This window comes from Oryctolagus cuniculus, chromosome 7 (genome assembly GCF_051225735.1).
Source record: "Oryctolagus cuniculus isolate XC-2025 breed Fujian yellow rabbit chromosome 7, ASM5122573v1, whole genome shotgun sequence".
Lineage (NCBI taxonomy): Eukaryota > Metazoa > Chordata > Mammalia > Lagomorpha > Leporidae > Oryctolagus > Oryctolagus cuniculus.
The window spans coordinates 38,571,192-38,588,170 of record NC_142873.1 but is presented as its reverse complement, the minus strand read 5'-3'; the positions used below and the strand labels follow the sequence as shown (position 1 = coordinate 38,588,170).

Below are 16,979 nucleotides of genomic sequence, written 5' to 3'. Positions count from 1 at the left end.
TCCATGGTTCCATTGTCCATGGTCATGAGAGCTAACTTGGTGGGTACCTGATGACCTTTGATTATACCAAATCATTCCATTCTTTAGAATTTAAACAATATTCTCTAGTCCATGCTTTCTCACACACCACTGGTTTTTTTTTTCTTTTCCTTTTTTTTTTACAGGCAGAGTGGACAATGATAGAGAGAAAGACAGAGAGAAAGGTCTTCCTTTGCCGTTGGTTCACCCTCCAATGGCTGCTGAGGGTGACACGCTGCAGCTGGCGCACACCACTGTTTTTTACAAATAAATCTTTTTTATTTTATTTATTTGAAAGACAGTTATAGAGAGAGGTGGAGCCAGAGAGCGAGAAAGGTCTTCCATCCTCTGGTTCATTCTCAAAATGACCACAATGGCCAGAGCTGAGCCAATCTGAAGCCAGGAGCCAGGAGCTTCTTTCAGGTCTCCCACGTGGGCACAAGGGCCCAAGGACTTGAGCCATCCTCCACTACTTTCTCAGGCACAATAGCAGGGAGCTGGATCAGAAGTGGAGCAGCTGGGACCCAAACTGGGGCTAATTTGAAATGCCTGCACTATAGGTTGGGGTTTTAACCCACTCTGCCACAATGTCGGCCCCAACACACACCATCATTGACCTTTCAGATCACATCATTCTTGGTTGTGCAGAGAAGATGTCCTGCACAATGTAAGATGATTCTCCAGGCCTCTGGTCAGTATATGCCAGTAACATTCTTGCTGGAACCCCATATACACACTCCATTGGTGACAATGGCAATAGACATGGCCAGATGCTCCCAAGAGATTGTTGCCAGATCAAATATTGCACGAGACACATTAAAGAAAAAACATGATTCACAGTGTGTCTGAAATTCAAATTTCAGTTGGTCTTCTCTATCTCCATTTGAAAAATCTGATAATCCAACCTAAAAGACAAAATCATCCCTACCAATCACACCTCCTGTCCCATTTGAGAGCAAATGCTCCAGTTCATGGTGAGTAGTGGACAAAAGTGATGATAATGGGGTTTGGAGAATGTAATGATCAGATTTACATTTTGAACAAAACAGTGGGACACATCTGAGCTCTGCTCACAAGTCAATACTGCTGTGGTCAACATTCCATTAGTACAGATGAGTCATTCTCACCTGACTGAAGCCCTTGGGTCTCCTGTTGAGAAAGTAACTGAATATGGGATTCCAGACAACCCAGCCATATCCACCCCTGAGGAGTCTGTCCTCACCGCCAAAGCTGGAGGAATAAAGGCAATGGTTACTTGTGTCCCAAGTTTCATTTCTTCTGCTAACTTTTAGAAGTGTTCTTGTCTCCTTTAAGCTGTTTGTATTACAGACTAAATAACCAATAAGATGTACTGGGGAGAATTAACAAGAAATCTTTTTCCCTGTCCCTGAATCTAATTAAATGTATCATAGAAAAAGGGCATGCTCTTGTTCTAGCATACCTGGGACTTGTAATTCCAAACCCAGAATGTCTATAGCAGAATTCACCAGAACAACATGTACTGTTTTTTTTAAAGAGGCTACTGGCTGGAGACTGAGTTCTTTTTTTTTTTTTTCTTTTGACAGGTAGAGTTAGCCAATGAGTGAGAGAGACTTTGGTTCACCCCCAAAATGGCCGCTACGGCCAGTGCTGCGCCGATCTGAAGCCAGGAGCCAGGTGCTTCCTCCTGGTCTCCCATGTGGGTGCAGGGCCCAGGCACCTCGGCCATCCTCCACTGCCCTCCAGGGCCACAGCAGAGAGCTGCACTGGAAGAGGAGCAGCCGGGACTAGAACCCGGTGCCCATATGGGATGCCGGCATTGCACGTGAAGGATTAGCCAAGTGAGCCACGGTGCCGGCTCCCTGAACAACATGCATTTTTTTATGTATCTCTTAAAATGCTAGTTGACTTATAAAACAACACAAGGAAACAGATAGGCATAAATTGATGTAGTTTATTGTGCTTCTCTCCCTATTATCATTTTAGTTTCTCTGTCTGAGATTTGGAGATGGCTTCCTGGTCCCACACCACAGAGCTCTCATCTGTAGAACAACAGCACAGCTGCCTCGGTGATCTCCCGACTGCTGCTATAACCCCATTGAGCTCCATATCCATTCCAGTCAAAGGCGGAGAAATCCCCACACTGCACAGGATTGCCCTCCGGGAAGAATCCTCCTCCACCGATGCAGTGCTGGGAACACAGAAGGGACACAAGAAGTCTGAGATTCACTGCTGACACCAGTGGGTAATTAATGGGCAAGTTCTCTGGAGCCCTCGGTCAGAATCTGTGTGATTTGACCACTCCCTCCCATAACACCCTGTCCTCCACATGATGCAATGGTAATGCTCTTTTTTTCTTACTTCTGTACTTTTCTTTTTTGAAAAGACAACAAAATCTTTAAATAAATAAATAAATAAAAATATATTGATAAATATGTTGATAGAACAAGATTCGAAGAAAATGAATTCTGTTCATGTAATATCAACAGTCAATAGAGTGAGAGCAAGTGAGCATCCACAGAGACACACACTGTCAGCCACACAGATACACACACACACACACACAAATTCACACAGGCATACACAGATAAACATGTAGCTGTACACATGTCTGTACACATGTACGGACACACATAGGCACACATACAAACACAGCACAGACACTCAGACTCACACAAAGGCACACATACACACATAATCACACACAGACACACTCACACAAACACACCTATACACATACCCACAGGGCACTGAATTCCTAAAACACTCACATGCTCAGTGTTACAGCCCGTAACTTTCATCCCAGCACACAGCGCGTTGGCTGCTCTCTCATGGTTAAACACCCTGAACTGGACAAATCCAGCAACAAATTCCACTGAAAAAGAAGAGGAAAATAAAGTTTAAAAGAAGGGGCCAGAAACAGCTTGACCTGACAAGCGAATCCTTAAAGCCAGAGTCCAGCCTACAGTCCAACCCAGAACCTCTGTGTGTGGCCAATGACAGGTGCAGCTGAACCCTGAACTAGGCCATGTGGGAACGTCCCTTTCTGTGGAAAGACAGAACTAACCCTGGGACTTTACCACAGGGTGCTCCTCTGTCTAGGACTTGGAGGAGAAATGAAACTCAGCAGGGAGATCACCAAGAAGACCTTAAAAGATCAGGCAAGGATCAGCCATGATCAGGTGTCACGACCTGCTTCTCTTCACACTTCTCCAATTGCCAGAAAATGATTGTCCCCATCATCACTCCCCTCATCCACATAAAAAATGTAACCAAAATGGCTTTTCCCATTTACACTTGCAATATTACTATGCTAAAATATTTGTCTGTGCCATAGTAGGTAAAACCACCACCTGCAATGCCAGCATCCCAAATGGGTGCCAGTTTGAGTCCCTCCACTCTGATCCTGCTCTCTGCTATGGCCTGGAAAAGCAGTAGAGGATGGTTCAAGTCCTTGGGCCCCTGCACCCACGTGGAGGACACGGAAGATGCTCCTGCCTACTGACTTTGGTTCTACCTAGCTCAAGCCTTTGTGGCCAGTTGTGGAGTAAACCATCGGATGGAAAAACCTCTCTCTGTCTCTCTCTCTCTGTCTCTCTCTCTCTGTCTCTCTCTCTCTATCTCTGTCTCTCTCTGCTTCTATCTCTCTGACCTACACATAAATAAATAAATCTTTTTTAAAAATGACATGACCATGTTGTGTTCCTAGAGAACAGTCAGGCATGTTGTAAGTGCTCAGTGAATACCAGCAATAATTGTCAGTGACATTTCCCATGAAGGCATCAAAAGGTTAATGATGGCACTCACTCCGACCCAGAGGTGAGTAATAAGATGCAGTTTTCTCAGCATCACCAAAGTCATAGAGCACAGGAATCGCTGGGCCGTTGTCAGTCCAACACTTCCCCGAGCCGTACTTCACTGGGTATTTCTGCAGGACACAAAAGAGGGGTTAAGTGAGGAGAGTGAAGCAGCTGCCAAATTGTGACAAGGTAGGAGGTCCTTCAAGCCAATTCATTATTCAGAAATCACTTTCAGTAACAATGATTCCTTTCTCCCCAGAGCTATGTTTCTCCAATAGTCCCAAGCTCCTAGTCCCTGCCTCTCTCCCCAGCTTCCATAGATCTCCGCCCTTGCTTGGCTCAGACTTCTGGGAGAGGCAGGACATGGGTTCACAATGAACCACAAGTAGGAGAAACAGGCAAGCACAGGTGCTCAGAGGTTATGTGGGACCAACAGAGCTGACTTGCACCACCCCTAACACATGCTCCCTGTTCACCAAAGTGCCCACATCCAGAGCCCTGTGTACCTGGTAGAGGCCAAACAGATTGTGTCCCAGATGCTGGAAGAAGCCAGTGTTGGTGCGGTACCTCAGCAGGGAGCTGTTCCTCCAGTGCTGCAGGGGCGTCTTGTTGGGCACGTGCCAGATTTCCAGGTCCTGGGCCTGGATGTCGTAGTAGCCGGGGTTCTGGGGAGCAGCACATACTGAGACAACCAGCCCAGGAGGTCCCATTTTGCAGAAGACTCCCATGGGCAGCCTTGACTGAGCTAGCAGCTCTGGGCTCAGGTGGGACATGGCCACCAGCCTCAGCAACCCCACGTCCAGCACACGATGAATCCCCACCTCCACCCACCAGTCCCTTATGGTCTTGTGGGGGGAAGATGTGGTCAAGACATCTAAGCCTTCTTCTCCTACCCTATTCCACATCACCACCTATCAGCCCTCCCTCCTGCCTGCATGTGGCCCTGCAAACTCAGCTCTTCACCTTGCCCAAGTGGTGGGAAAGAGGCATGGTACCTACCTTGTAGTCATCATTTGTGGCTGCCTCCGCGGACCCAAATGTGTTGTAATTGGCCCAGTTGCCGTCCCCCTCTGGGTAGTCTGCTCTGCTGCCCTGCTGACTGGACCAGCGATCACCCAATGTGCACTTCCCAGCCATGAGGTTCTCGTGCACACTGGCCACCAGGGTCCAGCCACCACCCCCTGAGGTCATGTCGCAGAAGGTCTGGTAGATGACCCCATTCTCAGTGCGGAGGAAATACAGGCCATCTGTAGAGGGGACCAGATATGCAAGCTCATGGTGGGGCTCAGTCCACACACAGTAAGGCCCTGGGAACCAGGAACACAGCCTAATGGCTCCCCCACCCTGAATCCTTCACCAAAGATTCCGGAGGTTCAAGAGTTCATTTTCCTGTGCCTGGGGCAGAGCCTAGAATCACCAAAATCCTAAACAACTTTCCTCAGAAGTCCAACATGGAACCATCATATGACTCAGCACTTCCATCCCAAGTTGCACCTACAGCACCTCACACAGATATCTGTACAGGTATCACATTCAGGATCACGTTCATCACAGCATTAGTACAAGAGCAAAATGTAGGAACAACCCAAACATGCATCAGCAGACAAATGGATGCACGAAATATTCTGTGTGTGTGTGTGTGTGTGTGTGTGTATACACAGAAAGCATAAAAAACATTGAGTTACACACGGTAACCCACAGACAAGTCTCTAGAACGTGATGCTAAGTAAAATATCCAGGCATAAAGGGCTAAGGGCTAATGGTTCTCCTTCTCTGAGGTGATGAGAAGAGACAAATTCACAGTGAGGGAAAGTAGAGCAGCAGTGACCACAGCTGGAGGACAAGGAGAATATGGAGTTAGTGTTTAGTGGGCACTGAGTGTCTGCATCCACTCTGAGAAATTAAAATGTTGTAGAGATGCAGCCTTGTGATAGCTGCACACCAGTGGGAAGGTGGTTAATGACAGTGAGTTAGCCACTAAAATTGTCTGAACTGGAAAATGTTACCCAGTATGTTACATGCATGTGTGTGTATTTGTGTGTGTGTGTGTATATATATATATATATTCATATATAAATATATACTTATATATGTTTCACAAAGTAGTAACCACATATATTCAAAGAAATAGAATATTTATACATATTTATTTTACATACGATATATATGTAATGTATATTTTGCCAGAAATTGTTCAAAATTTTAAAGAAACTACACTCTCAGAGGACAGACCCTGACCACAATGCGTGGTTCCGCCTAGATGTCTCAGCACTCACCGCGTGATTTAGGGCACTCCTGTTTGATTTCCTTGCAGCTTCTGGGCAGATTTGGAGAATATGAACAGGTCCATTCCAAAGGATATTTATAGGCCACAGCTACAGAACAAGCAGAGTTTGATTCTCATTCTTGCTTTGACCCAAAACCCAGTGTCCTCTTGTCCCAGGTCCCAAACATATTGTACCCCTACTGCAGAACCCAGCTGCCCAGGTTCTACAGTCTGGGAGACCCAGATCAGCCATTCAGTCAAACTGACCCAGCATTCAGCAGGCTTCTTGCACATCCCCTCCACACAACCCCAACCATGACCCACTTGCCCTAGACACTTGGCATTCCAACACACTCAACATCCCCAAGAATGGATACTCAACAAAATTATATGGAGAAGAATAAATGATAAGAGCTAAACATTCCAGCAAACCGAAACAAAGTGTGTGATATGAGAGGGGATAGGCAAGAATGGAGGCAGGAGTCATCAGGATGGGATGTGTGAGACCCAGGAGGACTCTGAGTCCAGGCAACACCTAAGTGTGTTCTTAGGAAATATACAAGATTTCTCTGTAGGAGGAAAGAGAAGAGAATTAAAGACAGGGCGAACACTATATCCAAGACCTTGTAAAAACAAAGGAAATCACAATCCAGCCTACTGAAGAAATTAAGTAGCTTAACATGGCTGAACCTGAGGTGTGATATAGGGAAGAGGGAGATAGTGGCCAGGAGACTAACAGAAACACAGAATGAAGACTGTTGTATGTAACTCCAGCTCTGTAAACTGTTCTACACGTCCAGATGACTGGGAACAACCATGATCTGCGATAGCAGGGGTGTTGCAAGGGACCCAAGGGACAAAGGTTCACCACTGTGTCCTTTGAATTGAACATCACATAATGAAGCCTGAGTTCCCTTGTTCCTCAAATAAGCTACCAAACAGAGCTTTCTGAAGATTAAGGAAAAACTTATCTAAAAACACTGTTTTTCATTTAAAATAAAAAAGGAAAGAAAAATACAGATGTTCAGATGCCATCACTCTGATTTTTATAGGAAAACCATCAAGACAACATTTCTGAGGATGAAGTTGACTATGCCCTTCCCATGGAAACTCAAGGTCAAGACCACAGGATGAGGAATAGCACAGGACAGACAGTTTCACTGGAGCCTCCACAGGATCACACAGAGGCACAGAACCTGGCCCCAGCCAGTGCCACGGGAAACACCCTATCAGCTATGGCTCTGTACCCCTGGTGGCCAGAAATGAGCAATCAGCCCACGTGCCTGTCGATCTGTGAATCTCAAAAACACCCTCTCTAGCCTGGATCCAGCCTAGTTCTGCTGTTGAGCTCCAAAGTTGAGCTGGGAAGATGCTGCTCCCAGTGTGAGACCCACCTGCACTTCGCCATCCTGTGGCCACAAGGAGGAGCAGCAGGAAGCCCCGCTGGGTCATGGCAACCTAAAGAGAAGGAAGATGAAGGTCACAACCTTGACTTATTGAGTCTCTAAGTCCTTGCTCCAGTGGACACTGCTATAAAGACTCTAGGATCCCTTGCCTTTGGCTAAACTCACACATCCCTAGGACCCATATCACGGCCGCCTCCCTGAGTTGAAGACGGGGCTCTTGCACTCACAGAGCTTGTTTCTGTCCCAGCTGCACCTTCTCCAACACGGATCACACCGTCCTCCCCTCCAAGCCAACACAACAGCTAAGTGGAGACAGGGAACAGTCTCTGCATAGGCTCCTGGTGCAGGGTGAGAAGCTGAGCCCTTTATGGTGAAAGCCCCATGGGGCCCCACACCCAAGTGTCCACCTCACATCCCTGGGCTCAATGCCCAGTGGAGGGACAGCCCTAGTTTTCTCAAGGAGGGTCCTTAAATCAATATTAATTTGTGTCATTTCAAGTTCTGAAAAACAATTCCTAAGGTGATATACAGGCATGTGTCCAAAATTTGGGGAACTCATAGACCATCGCCTTCTCCAAAAGAAAACACAAGTAGGTGAGTAAACCACCCAGAGTCAGTATTACTCGGGGTTTGTGTGTGTGTGTGTGTGTGTGTGTTTCCTTCTAGTAAAAACTTTTTAAAATTAGCCATGTACCATCTTCACAGGAAAAGAAAATCTTTAACACAAACCAGAAAAGAGTCATTTCAGAATCAACATAAACATTCAGGCTGATAAATGCATGATTAAAAGACTCAAATCTTTGTTTTTTATTTTTTTTTCATAAACAGGTGAAACTTTACTACAAATGCATTTGGGAATAAATCAGAACAAATTCTCTGCAATGCCTCACCCCTCCTGTATCATTCTTGTCCTGATGTCATAATTCAGGACCTGAAAGTCATGTTCAGCTATAATAGAATTGGTCAGATCCCCCTCAATAAAACCATATGCCTAACATAAGTTTACTACAGCCTCGGTGATAAGCAGTCTTCAGAAAAAAAAATCACAAATCATTTTTAAGCCAATATTTTCTGGGTTTTTAAGTTCAAATAACTGCTTTACAGAAAATCCTCAAAAACGCTGATTTGTAAAACAGCACCAAGAAGAAAAGCTCAGTAGAGCATTTGTAGCTCTTTCGTTTTTCTCATTGATTTTTGAAATGCTTTGGATTTTTACATATTCAGCATCATTAGCATCTCATCCTCAGGGAAACACGAATCATGGACTAATTTGCAATGGACAGCATCTAAGAATCTAGGGAAAATGAAAATCTGTGGTAGGGAGGTCACCCCTTCGACCACCATCGTCCGACAGTGACTGTGTCCGTTGGCTGACTCGTCCTCCCAGTTCAGGTCTGCACCTGTGATGCAGCTTTCAGCTCTCAGGGGGGTGATGAGAACTCAGCTGATTGCAGCATCACCTGTCCCTCCTGGGTACACATAACCCAGAACCTGGACTTGAAGCTGAGCCAAAACTCTAAGACAGGCACTCCAAGGTGGGAGGAGGCATTTCCCAGTAACGGCTTAACTACCAGCCAAGCAACCACTCTTTTTGGAACTATTTTAGGAGGTGGCCTGCCTTCCCCAGAACCTCAGTCCATTTTTCCCCTTGTCTGGCTGCCCAGAGATGGGCATGCTCACTAGGTCAGGATGGCTGCCATAACAGAATGCCACACTTGTGGCCAAAGCACTGCAAATTGTCTGGGCCTCAGTTCTGGTGGCTGCAAGCCCAAGAGTGACACGTGGCCAGCTCTGCGCTCTTCTCAGGCCTCCAGCCTCAGCTTGCAGGGGCCCACAGTCTAGGAGCTGGTGTGGTCATTGTGCATTCTTCCCTGGTTTCCTCTGTATCTCGTCCTTTTATAAAGTTACCAGTCATAATGTATTAGAGCCCACCTAACAACCTCATCCTCACAAAGTCACATCTTTAAAGACCCTCCTTAAAAACTGTCACAGGGGCTGGCCCTTGCATTGTGGGTAAAGCCGAGTCTGCAGTGCCAGCATCCCATATGGGCAATGGTTTTAGTCCCAGTCGCTCCATTTCCAATCAAGGTCTCTGCTATGGCCTGGGAAAGCAATGGAAGATGTCTAAGTCCTTGGGCTCCTTAACCCACATGGGAGACCCAGAAGAAGCTCCTGGCTCCTGGCTTCAGATCCACTCAGCTGCAGTCATTGTGGCCATTTGAGGAGTGAACCAGAATATGGAAGACCCCTGACTCTCTGTAACTCTGCCTGAAACATAAATAAATAAATCTTAAAAAAAAATAGCGTCAGTTCCGATGCTGTGGCACAGTGGGTTAATGCCCTGGTCTATAGTGCCCACATCCCATGTGGGTCCTGGTTGAGACCTGGCTGCTCCACTTCCAGTACAGCACTATGCTATGGTCTGGAAAAGCAGTGGAGGATGGCCCAAGTCCTTGGGCCTCTGCATGTGTGTGGGAGACCTAGAGGAGGCTCCTGACTCCTGGCTTCGGATCTGCACAGCTCTGGCCGTGCGGCCGTCTGGGGAGTGAAACATTAGATGGAAGACTCTCTCTCTCTCTCTTTCTGCCGCTCCTTCTCTCTCTCTGTAACTCCTAATTTCAAGTAAAATAAATAAAATCTTTAAAAAACAAAAAGTCACATGCTGAGGCCTTGGTATGAAGACTTGATCATAACAATTTTGGGTGGAAACCACTCAGTGCACAACACATGTTCACTCGTGATGCAGCCTCTGGCCAGGGGGATGACACAATCCCAATGGCCTCAAACTCAGCATCTCAGCTAGGATTGATACTGAAGCGTCCAACATCAAGGTCCTTCCCTGGTCACATTACAGAGATAGGGAACAGGGTTGGAGCAACAGTTTCAGCTGCCATTTGGAGCTCTCACATCCCTTGTATGCCTGCCACTCTGCTTCTGGTCCAGCTGACCATTAATATGCCTGGCAAGACACCAGAGGATGACCAAGTACTAGGGCCCTTGAAACCTATGGGGGAGACCCTCATGTTGTTCCTGTCCACTAGCATGGCCTGAAACAAGGGGTGAAACAACAGATGGAGACCAGCGCTGTTGCTTAGTGGGTAAACCCACCACCTGCAGCACTGGCATCCCATATAGGTGTTTATTCAAGTCCCGGCTGCTCCACATCCCATCCAGCTCCCTGCCAATGTTTCTGGGAAAGCAGCAGAAGATGCCCAAGTCCCTGGGCCCCTGTATCCACGTAGGACATCTAGGTGAAGCTCCTGGCTCCTGGCTTCAGCCTGGTCAGCCCTGGCTATTATGGCCATTTGGGGAGTGAACCAGAGGACAGAAGATCTCAGTCTCTCTCTGTGCCTCTGCTTTACCCTCTCTGTAACTCTGACTCTCAAATAAAGAATCTTTAAAAAAAAAAAACAGATTTAAGATCTCTGTCTCTTTCTCTTCCTCATTTCTGTCTTATGAAAAAAATAAGCAATTATTTTAAAAGGAAATGATTCTCATCATTTCTAGCTAAATTTCATCTCCAGTATTTTTTTCTCAAATATTTGTCATGTTTTTTTATCCAGTATCCTGAGGTTTTTTTAAGGATTTATTTATTGGTTCCAGCACTGTGGCTTGGTGGGTTAAGCCTCCACCTGAGGTACCTGCATCCCATTTTGGCGCTGGTTCTTATACCCACTGCTCCTCTTCATATCCAGCTCTCTGCTATGGCCTTGGAAAACAGAGGAAGATGGCCCAAGTGTTTGGGCCCCTACACCCATGTGGGAGATCCAGAAAGAGCTCCTGGCTCCTTCTGGATATTTGGGGAATGAACCAGTGGATGCAAGACCTTTCTCTCTGTCGCTCCCTCTCTGTAACTCTCTCTCAAATAAATAAAAACAAATTTTAGAAGTCTTTAAAAAAGATTTATTTATTTATTTGAGAGGCACAGTTAAAAGAGAGAGAAATAGAGAGGTCTTCCACCCTCTAGTTCACTCCCCAAATGGCTTTGCATAGAAGTTGCTTCTTGTGGGTTTAAATGTCTCACAATAGTCAACTCCTGTCAAAATAACTCAAAATGTATCTGAGTCAAAAACTGTGCCCTGAGAGAGAACAGTGTGAAGAAAGATCCCTCCCCAACCACCTCCTCCAGGTGTCTTGGCTACACTTCCTTGTTTTAAAACACTAAGTAAATGAAGTTTTACTGTAAAAACTAACACACAAAGAAAAAAGGATATAAAATATTGACTGTTTAATGAATTACAGAAAGACAAACTGGTGTAATAAAACATGTGACAATCCAGGAATATGGAGCTTCTGTTCTTATTCCACTGAAGAACTCTCATTGATTCTTGGTGTTTTCCACAACATAAATTTTTTTCTTATTTAGATTTTACACACACACACACACACACACACACACCCTGCAGACTTTATGTGAAATACATGGAATTGATATCTTTACAATACTGAATCTGATCTGCTTACAATAAGTTTGGATTTTCATTGGATTCTTATATCTCACATCTTCTTGTAGAGATTTTCCTTGTATTACATTTTCTAAATTTCTTTAATTTATTCCTTTGAGATACAGAGAAAGACTGGCATATAGACAAACACTAAGAGCTTGAATCCCCTGGTTCACTCTTAAATTGCCCCAAACACATAGAACTGGGACAGGCCCAAGCTAGGAGCCTGGTACTCAATCCAGTTCCACCACCAGGGTGCCAGGGACCCAGTCACTAGAGCCATCACTGCTGCCTCAAGGCAATACACTTTGATGCTATTGCCTGTGCCGCTTTATTAATTTACTTTTCTAATTGCTAATTCTAGTTGTTTAAATAGAAGGATATATGTTGACTTTGCATCCAAAAATTGTCCCTATCTTTTACTCATATTGAACAATGACCAATGGATTATTTGGAATTCTACATAACAATTACATTATCTGAAAAATGGTACCTGTTATCTTTTCTTATCAGTTGTCACAATTTTTAGTTCTTTTTCATGCCTTATGGCACTGCTGTTCCTATCTGTATCACGTTAAATAGCAGAGAAGAAAGTAGGCATCAACCTTCTAATTACAAAAATAAAAGTGCATCGCTGCACAGTTAGGTAGGAATTTGCTGTAAATTTTTATAAAGAACCTTTATCTGATTATGAAATTCAATTTTTTACCATACTTGAGAGACAGAAAGAGCTCCAATCTACTGCTTCAATCCTGAAACCAGGTCCAACCACGTGGATGACAGAACCTGGTTACTTAAGGCATCATCACAGTTTCCCAGGGCCTAAATTAGCAAAGGTCTAGAGTTGTGAGCTGGAATTAGGTAACAAACCCAGGCACTGAAGGCTGGATATTCTTGCCTTAACCAGTGTCTTCTATCACTAGGCTAAATGCTCAACCCAGAAATTCCCTTCTTATCTTAGAGGGTTTTTCTTTAGTCAGGTGGGGACAGGAAGATAGAAAGAGACAATTTCCCTCTATTTTTTTCACTCCCCAAATGACCTCAATAGCCAGTCAGTGCCCAGACAAACTTGGAACTAGAAATTCATCTAGGACTCCCAAATGGGAACAGGAGCCAAATTACTTGAGCCATCCCTGCTGCCTACAATGGCCTGCATTGTCAGGAAACTGAAGTCAGTAGCCAAAGCAGAGTGTTTACATATCTCCCAATGCCATTATCAGGAAAAGTTTATGAGACACTCTGTTTGCTAAGCTATATTCTATATCTCACAGATGCGTGAACAAGAGAAAACAGAATTGTATCCAGGACAAAGACTGCATTCAAATATAATTTAACTTCCCAAAAGAGTACATTTGACACTTTAATGGCCTGGATTTGGGGTATACCTTAATTCAATGTCATATCTAAGTTTGTATTTCAAGTATATAAAACAGTAGGCATGTTATCACTAGCATCACAGAATCTGCAGAAAGGCTAATTCCAACATTAACAATGAAGTGCTACTCTGAAATGAGAACTTCCTACAATCCCCAACATGAGATATCAAACCCAGGATCCAGAACTAATTAGATATGTGACACTGGGCAAACCACTGCATCCCTCTCAACCTCAGGTTTCACATCTGCAAATTCAGGGTGATATGCTCCTGCTCACTGGAGTGTTAAGAGGGTAAAATGACAAGAGCAAATGAGAATGTGTGCAAACATATGAAAGGCATGATAATCAACAAGATGACCTCAGAGACCTTGACTTCTCTTTCCACCACTGTTAGCAGCTCCCTTCAGCTGGGACGCACAGCTCAGTCCAGAGATGACAACATTTCACATAATAACTCAATAGCACTTCAGCCAGACCCAGTCTAGACTCACTTCTACTTCCAGAGATTCCCTTCTTTGGGAGACATGCGTAGTTTGAAAAATCACTTGATCCAAGAAAAGCCTACACCCTTCTCTTTTTGGGCTTTGTTCCTTTTCTTTTTGTCCCACATGAGGACACGTTCCTCCTTTGAAAAAATCTCTCCTAGACCCCACGTCATGTAAGAGGTAGAGGGAGGCACAGCCCCACCTCTAAGGAAGCCGAACAGACCTAAATCTCCCTCACACCTCCTCTGCCATGTCCGTGGTACAGACAAAAAACCCGGGTTTGAACAATCGATGGTATAACCCAGTACTCTGAATCATGAGATAGAGAAGAGAGGTCAGAGAGCTCAGTCATCACAGCCATGGTGGCAGCATCAACAGTCCAACAGCAACCTCGGAGAATCTAATGGTCATGTTGGTGGCACCAGTCTCCTGGCCAGGCATGTCCTATCACCCATCCATGGTGACACCCTTGCTGCTGATCTTCCTTTGAGCTCCAGCCCCTCACCCAAGCCTAGGTCCCCAGCCTTCCCATTAATTCTAGGATACTCTGAGATTGCTGGAGGTGGTGTATAGTTGAGGCACTAGAGAATGAGAAACATGGAGCAGAGTGAGGGAAAGACACGTACACTATCTAACCTCTGAAGAAAACGTTAGACAATATTTCCCACAAGAATTTATGAAAAACTGGACAAAACTGTGAAGCAATTTTACTTTTTTTGTAGATAGTACTCTTCTTCCCAATGTGAGCATTTTCACTACTTTGCCACCTCCCATTATATAAATGTTGATTTTTGAAGATATATTTATTTATTTATGTGAAAGACTTACAGAGAAAGAAACAGCAGTAGAGAGAGGGAGGGAAAGAGAGAAAGAGGGATCTTCCATCCATTATTTCACTCACCAAATGGCCACAGTTGGGCCAGGCCAAAGTCAAGAGCATGGAATTTCTTTTTTTTAAACTTTTATTTAATAAACATAAATTTCCAAAGTACAACTTTTTGATTATAGCAGCTTCTCCCTCCATAACCACCCTCCACCCCACAATTCACCCCATCTCCCACTTTCTCTCCCATCCCATTCTTCATTGAGATTCATTTACAATTATCTTTGTATACAGATGATCAATTTAGTATATATTAAGTAAAGATTTCAACAGTTTGCACCCACACAGATACACAAATTATAAAATACTGTTTGAGCAGTATATTTACCATTAATTCACATAGTACAACACATTAAGGACAGAGATCCTACATAGGGAGCTACTGTACTCCCATTGTTCATTTAACAATTGAAACTCTTATTTATGATGCCAGTAATCACCAGAGGCTCTTGTCATGAACTGCCAAGGCTATGGAAGCTTCTTGAGTTTGCCAGCTCCAACCTTATTTAGACAAGGCCATAGTCAAAGTGGAAGTTCCTCTCCCTTCACAGAGAGGTACCTCCTTCTTTGATGGCCCATTCTTTACACTGGGATTGCACTCACAGAGATCTTTCATTTAGGTCACTTTTTTTTTGCCACAGTCTTGGCTTTCTCTGCTTGAGAAATTCTCACAGACTTTTTACCCAGATCCAAATGCTTAAGGGCTGATTCTGAGGCCAGAGTGCTGTTTAGGACATCTGCCATTCTATGAGTCTGCTGTGTATCCCGCTTCCCATGTTGGATTGTTCTCTCCTTTTTAATTCTATCAGTTAGTATTAGTAGACACTAGTCTTGTTTATGTGATGCCTTTGACACTTAATCCTATCATTATGATAATTACGAACTGAAACTGATCACTTGGACTAGTGAGATGGCATTGGTACATGCCACCTTGATGGGATTGAATTGGAATCCCCTGGCACATTTCTAATTCCACCATTTGGGGCAAGTTTGATTGAGCATGTCCCAAACTGTACATCTCCTCCCTCACTTATTCCAACTCTTATATTTATATTTTGTTCCTTGACAGTCAGGGCTGATGAAGAAGTCATTGTTTCACATAGTGCCAGTTTCACTTCTACAGATTTCATTTTAGGTGCTCAGTTAGTTGTCACTGATCAGGGAGAACATATGATATTTGCCCCTTTGGGACTGGCTTATTTCACTCAGCATGATGTTTTCCAGATTCCTCCATTTTGTTGCAAATGACTGGATTTCATATTTTTTACTGCTGATTAGTATTCTGTGGAGTACATATCTCCTAATTTCTTTATCCAGTCTTCTTTTGATGGGCATTTAGGTTGATTCCATGTCTTAGCTCTCGTGAATTGAGCTGCAATAAACATTTAAGTGCAGACAAGGAGCATGGAATTTCATTAGGTCTCCCCTGTGGATGGTTGGGGCATAGGTACTTGGACCATCATCTATTGATTTCCTAAGTTAAATGGCAGGGAGCTGGATTGGAAGCACTGCAGCCTGGATTCCAACTGGAACGCATAAAGATGCCCATGTCACAGGCCATAGCATAATACACTGGTGCCAGGATGCTGGCCAATAAACCTTGATTTGACTTTAAGATGAATTTATTATTTATTTGAAACAGAGTTACTTAGCGAGAGGGAGACAGACACAGAGAGAGAGAGAAAGGGAGGGAGGAAGGGAGGGAGACAGAGAGAGAGAGAAATTTTCCATCCAGTAGCCAGTTTCCCAAATGTCCACAACAGCCACAGCTTGGCCAGGCCTAAGCCAGGAACCTGGAACTACTTCTGGGTGTCCCATGTACAAACCCCAAGTTCAAAGAAAGAAGAAATCTAAACAAACCTATGGATACACAAATAACCGCTGATCATACTCAGGATCATACTGCTGAGGGTGATCCTTCTCTGCTACTGACACTGCTGAAAACCCATCAGGAACTGCACACCAGATAAAAGTCAGGGCCCCACCCACATGCAGACTCAGAAGCTCCTGGCTTCAGCCTGGCCCAGCCCCAGCTGTTGTGGCCATTTAGAGAGTGAACCAGTGGGTGCAAGCTATCTCTTTAAGACTCTCTCTCTCTGTGTGTCTCTGTAACTCTTCCTTTCAAATAAATAAAAGATATATTAATAAAGATTTATTTATTTCTTGGAAAGTCAGAGTTACACAGAGAGAGAAGAAGAGTCAGAAAAAGAGACTTTCCATCCACTGGTTCACTCCACAAATGACTGAAATGGTTGGAGCTGTGCCAATCCGAAGCCAGGAGCCAGGAGCCTGCTCCTGTTCTTCCACATGGGTGAAGGAG

General features: G+C 44.5%; 1 protein-coding gene across 1 annotated transcript; it reads right to left on the bottom strand.

Annotated features, from left to right (window-relative positions):
- Window positions 1-1,931: 1,931 nt before the first annotated feature.
- On the bottom strand, window positions 1,932-7,830 carry LOC100341951 (intelectin-1-like). Its single transcript, XM_070076739.2, has 8 exons — window positions 7,697-7,830; window positions 7,458-7,521; window positions 6,074-6,172; window positions 4,797-5,044; window positions 4,304-4,462; window positions 3,805-3,925; window positions 2,769-2,872; window positions 1,932-2,188 (listed from the first exon to the last, which is right to left on the bottom strand). Exons 2-8 carry the CDS (start codon window positions 7,513-7,515, stop codon window positions 2,036-2,038), a joined length of 942 nt encoding a protein of 313 aa, XP_069932840.1. The 5' UTR covers window positions 7,516-7,521; window positions 7,697-7,830; the 3' UTR covers window positions 1,932-2,035.
- Between the last annotated feature and the right edge of the window lie 9,149 nt (window positions 7,831-16,979).

Coding starts and splice junctions, on each gene's coding strand:
- LOC100341951 (XM_070076739.2), bottom strand. CDS start 7,515: ATGACCCAGCGGGGCTTCCTGCTGCTCCTCCTTGTGGCCACAGGATGG. Junction 3,926..4,303: donor ATCTGTTTGGCCTCTACCAG/GTACACAGGGCT, acceptor TGTGTCCTGCAG/AAATACCCAGTGAAGTACGG. Junction 2,873..3,804: donor TTACTCACCTCTGGGTCGGA/GTGAGTGCCATC, acceptor CTTCTTTTTCAG/TGGAATTTGTTGCTGGATTT.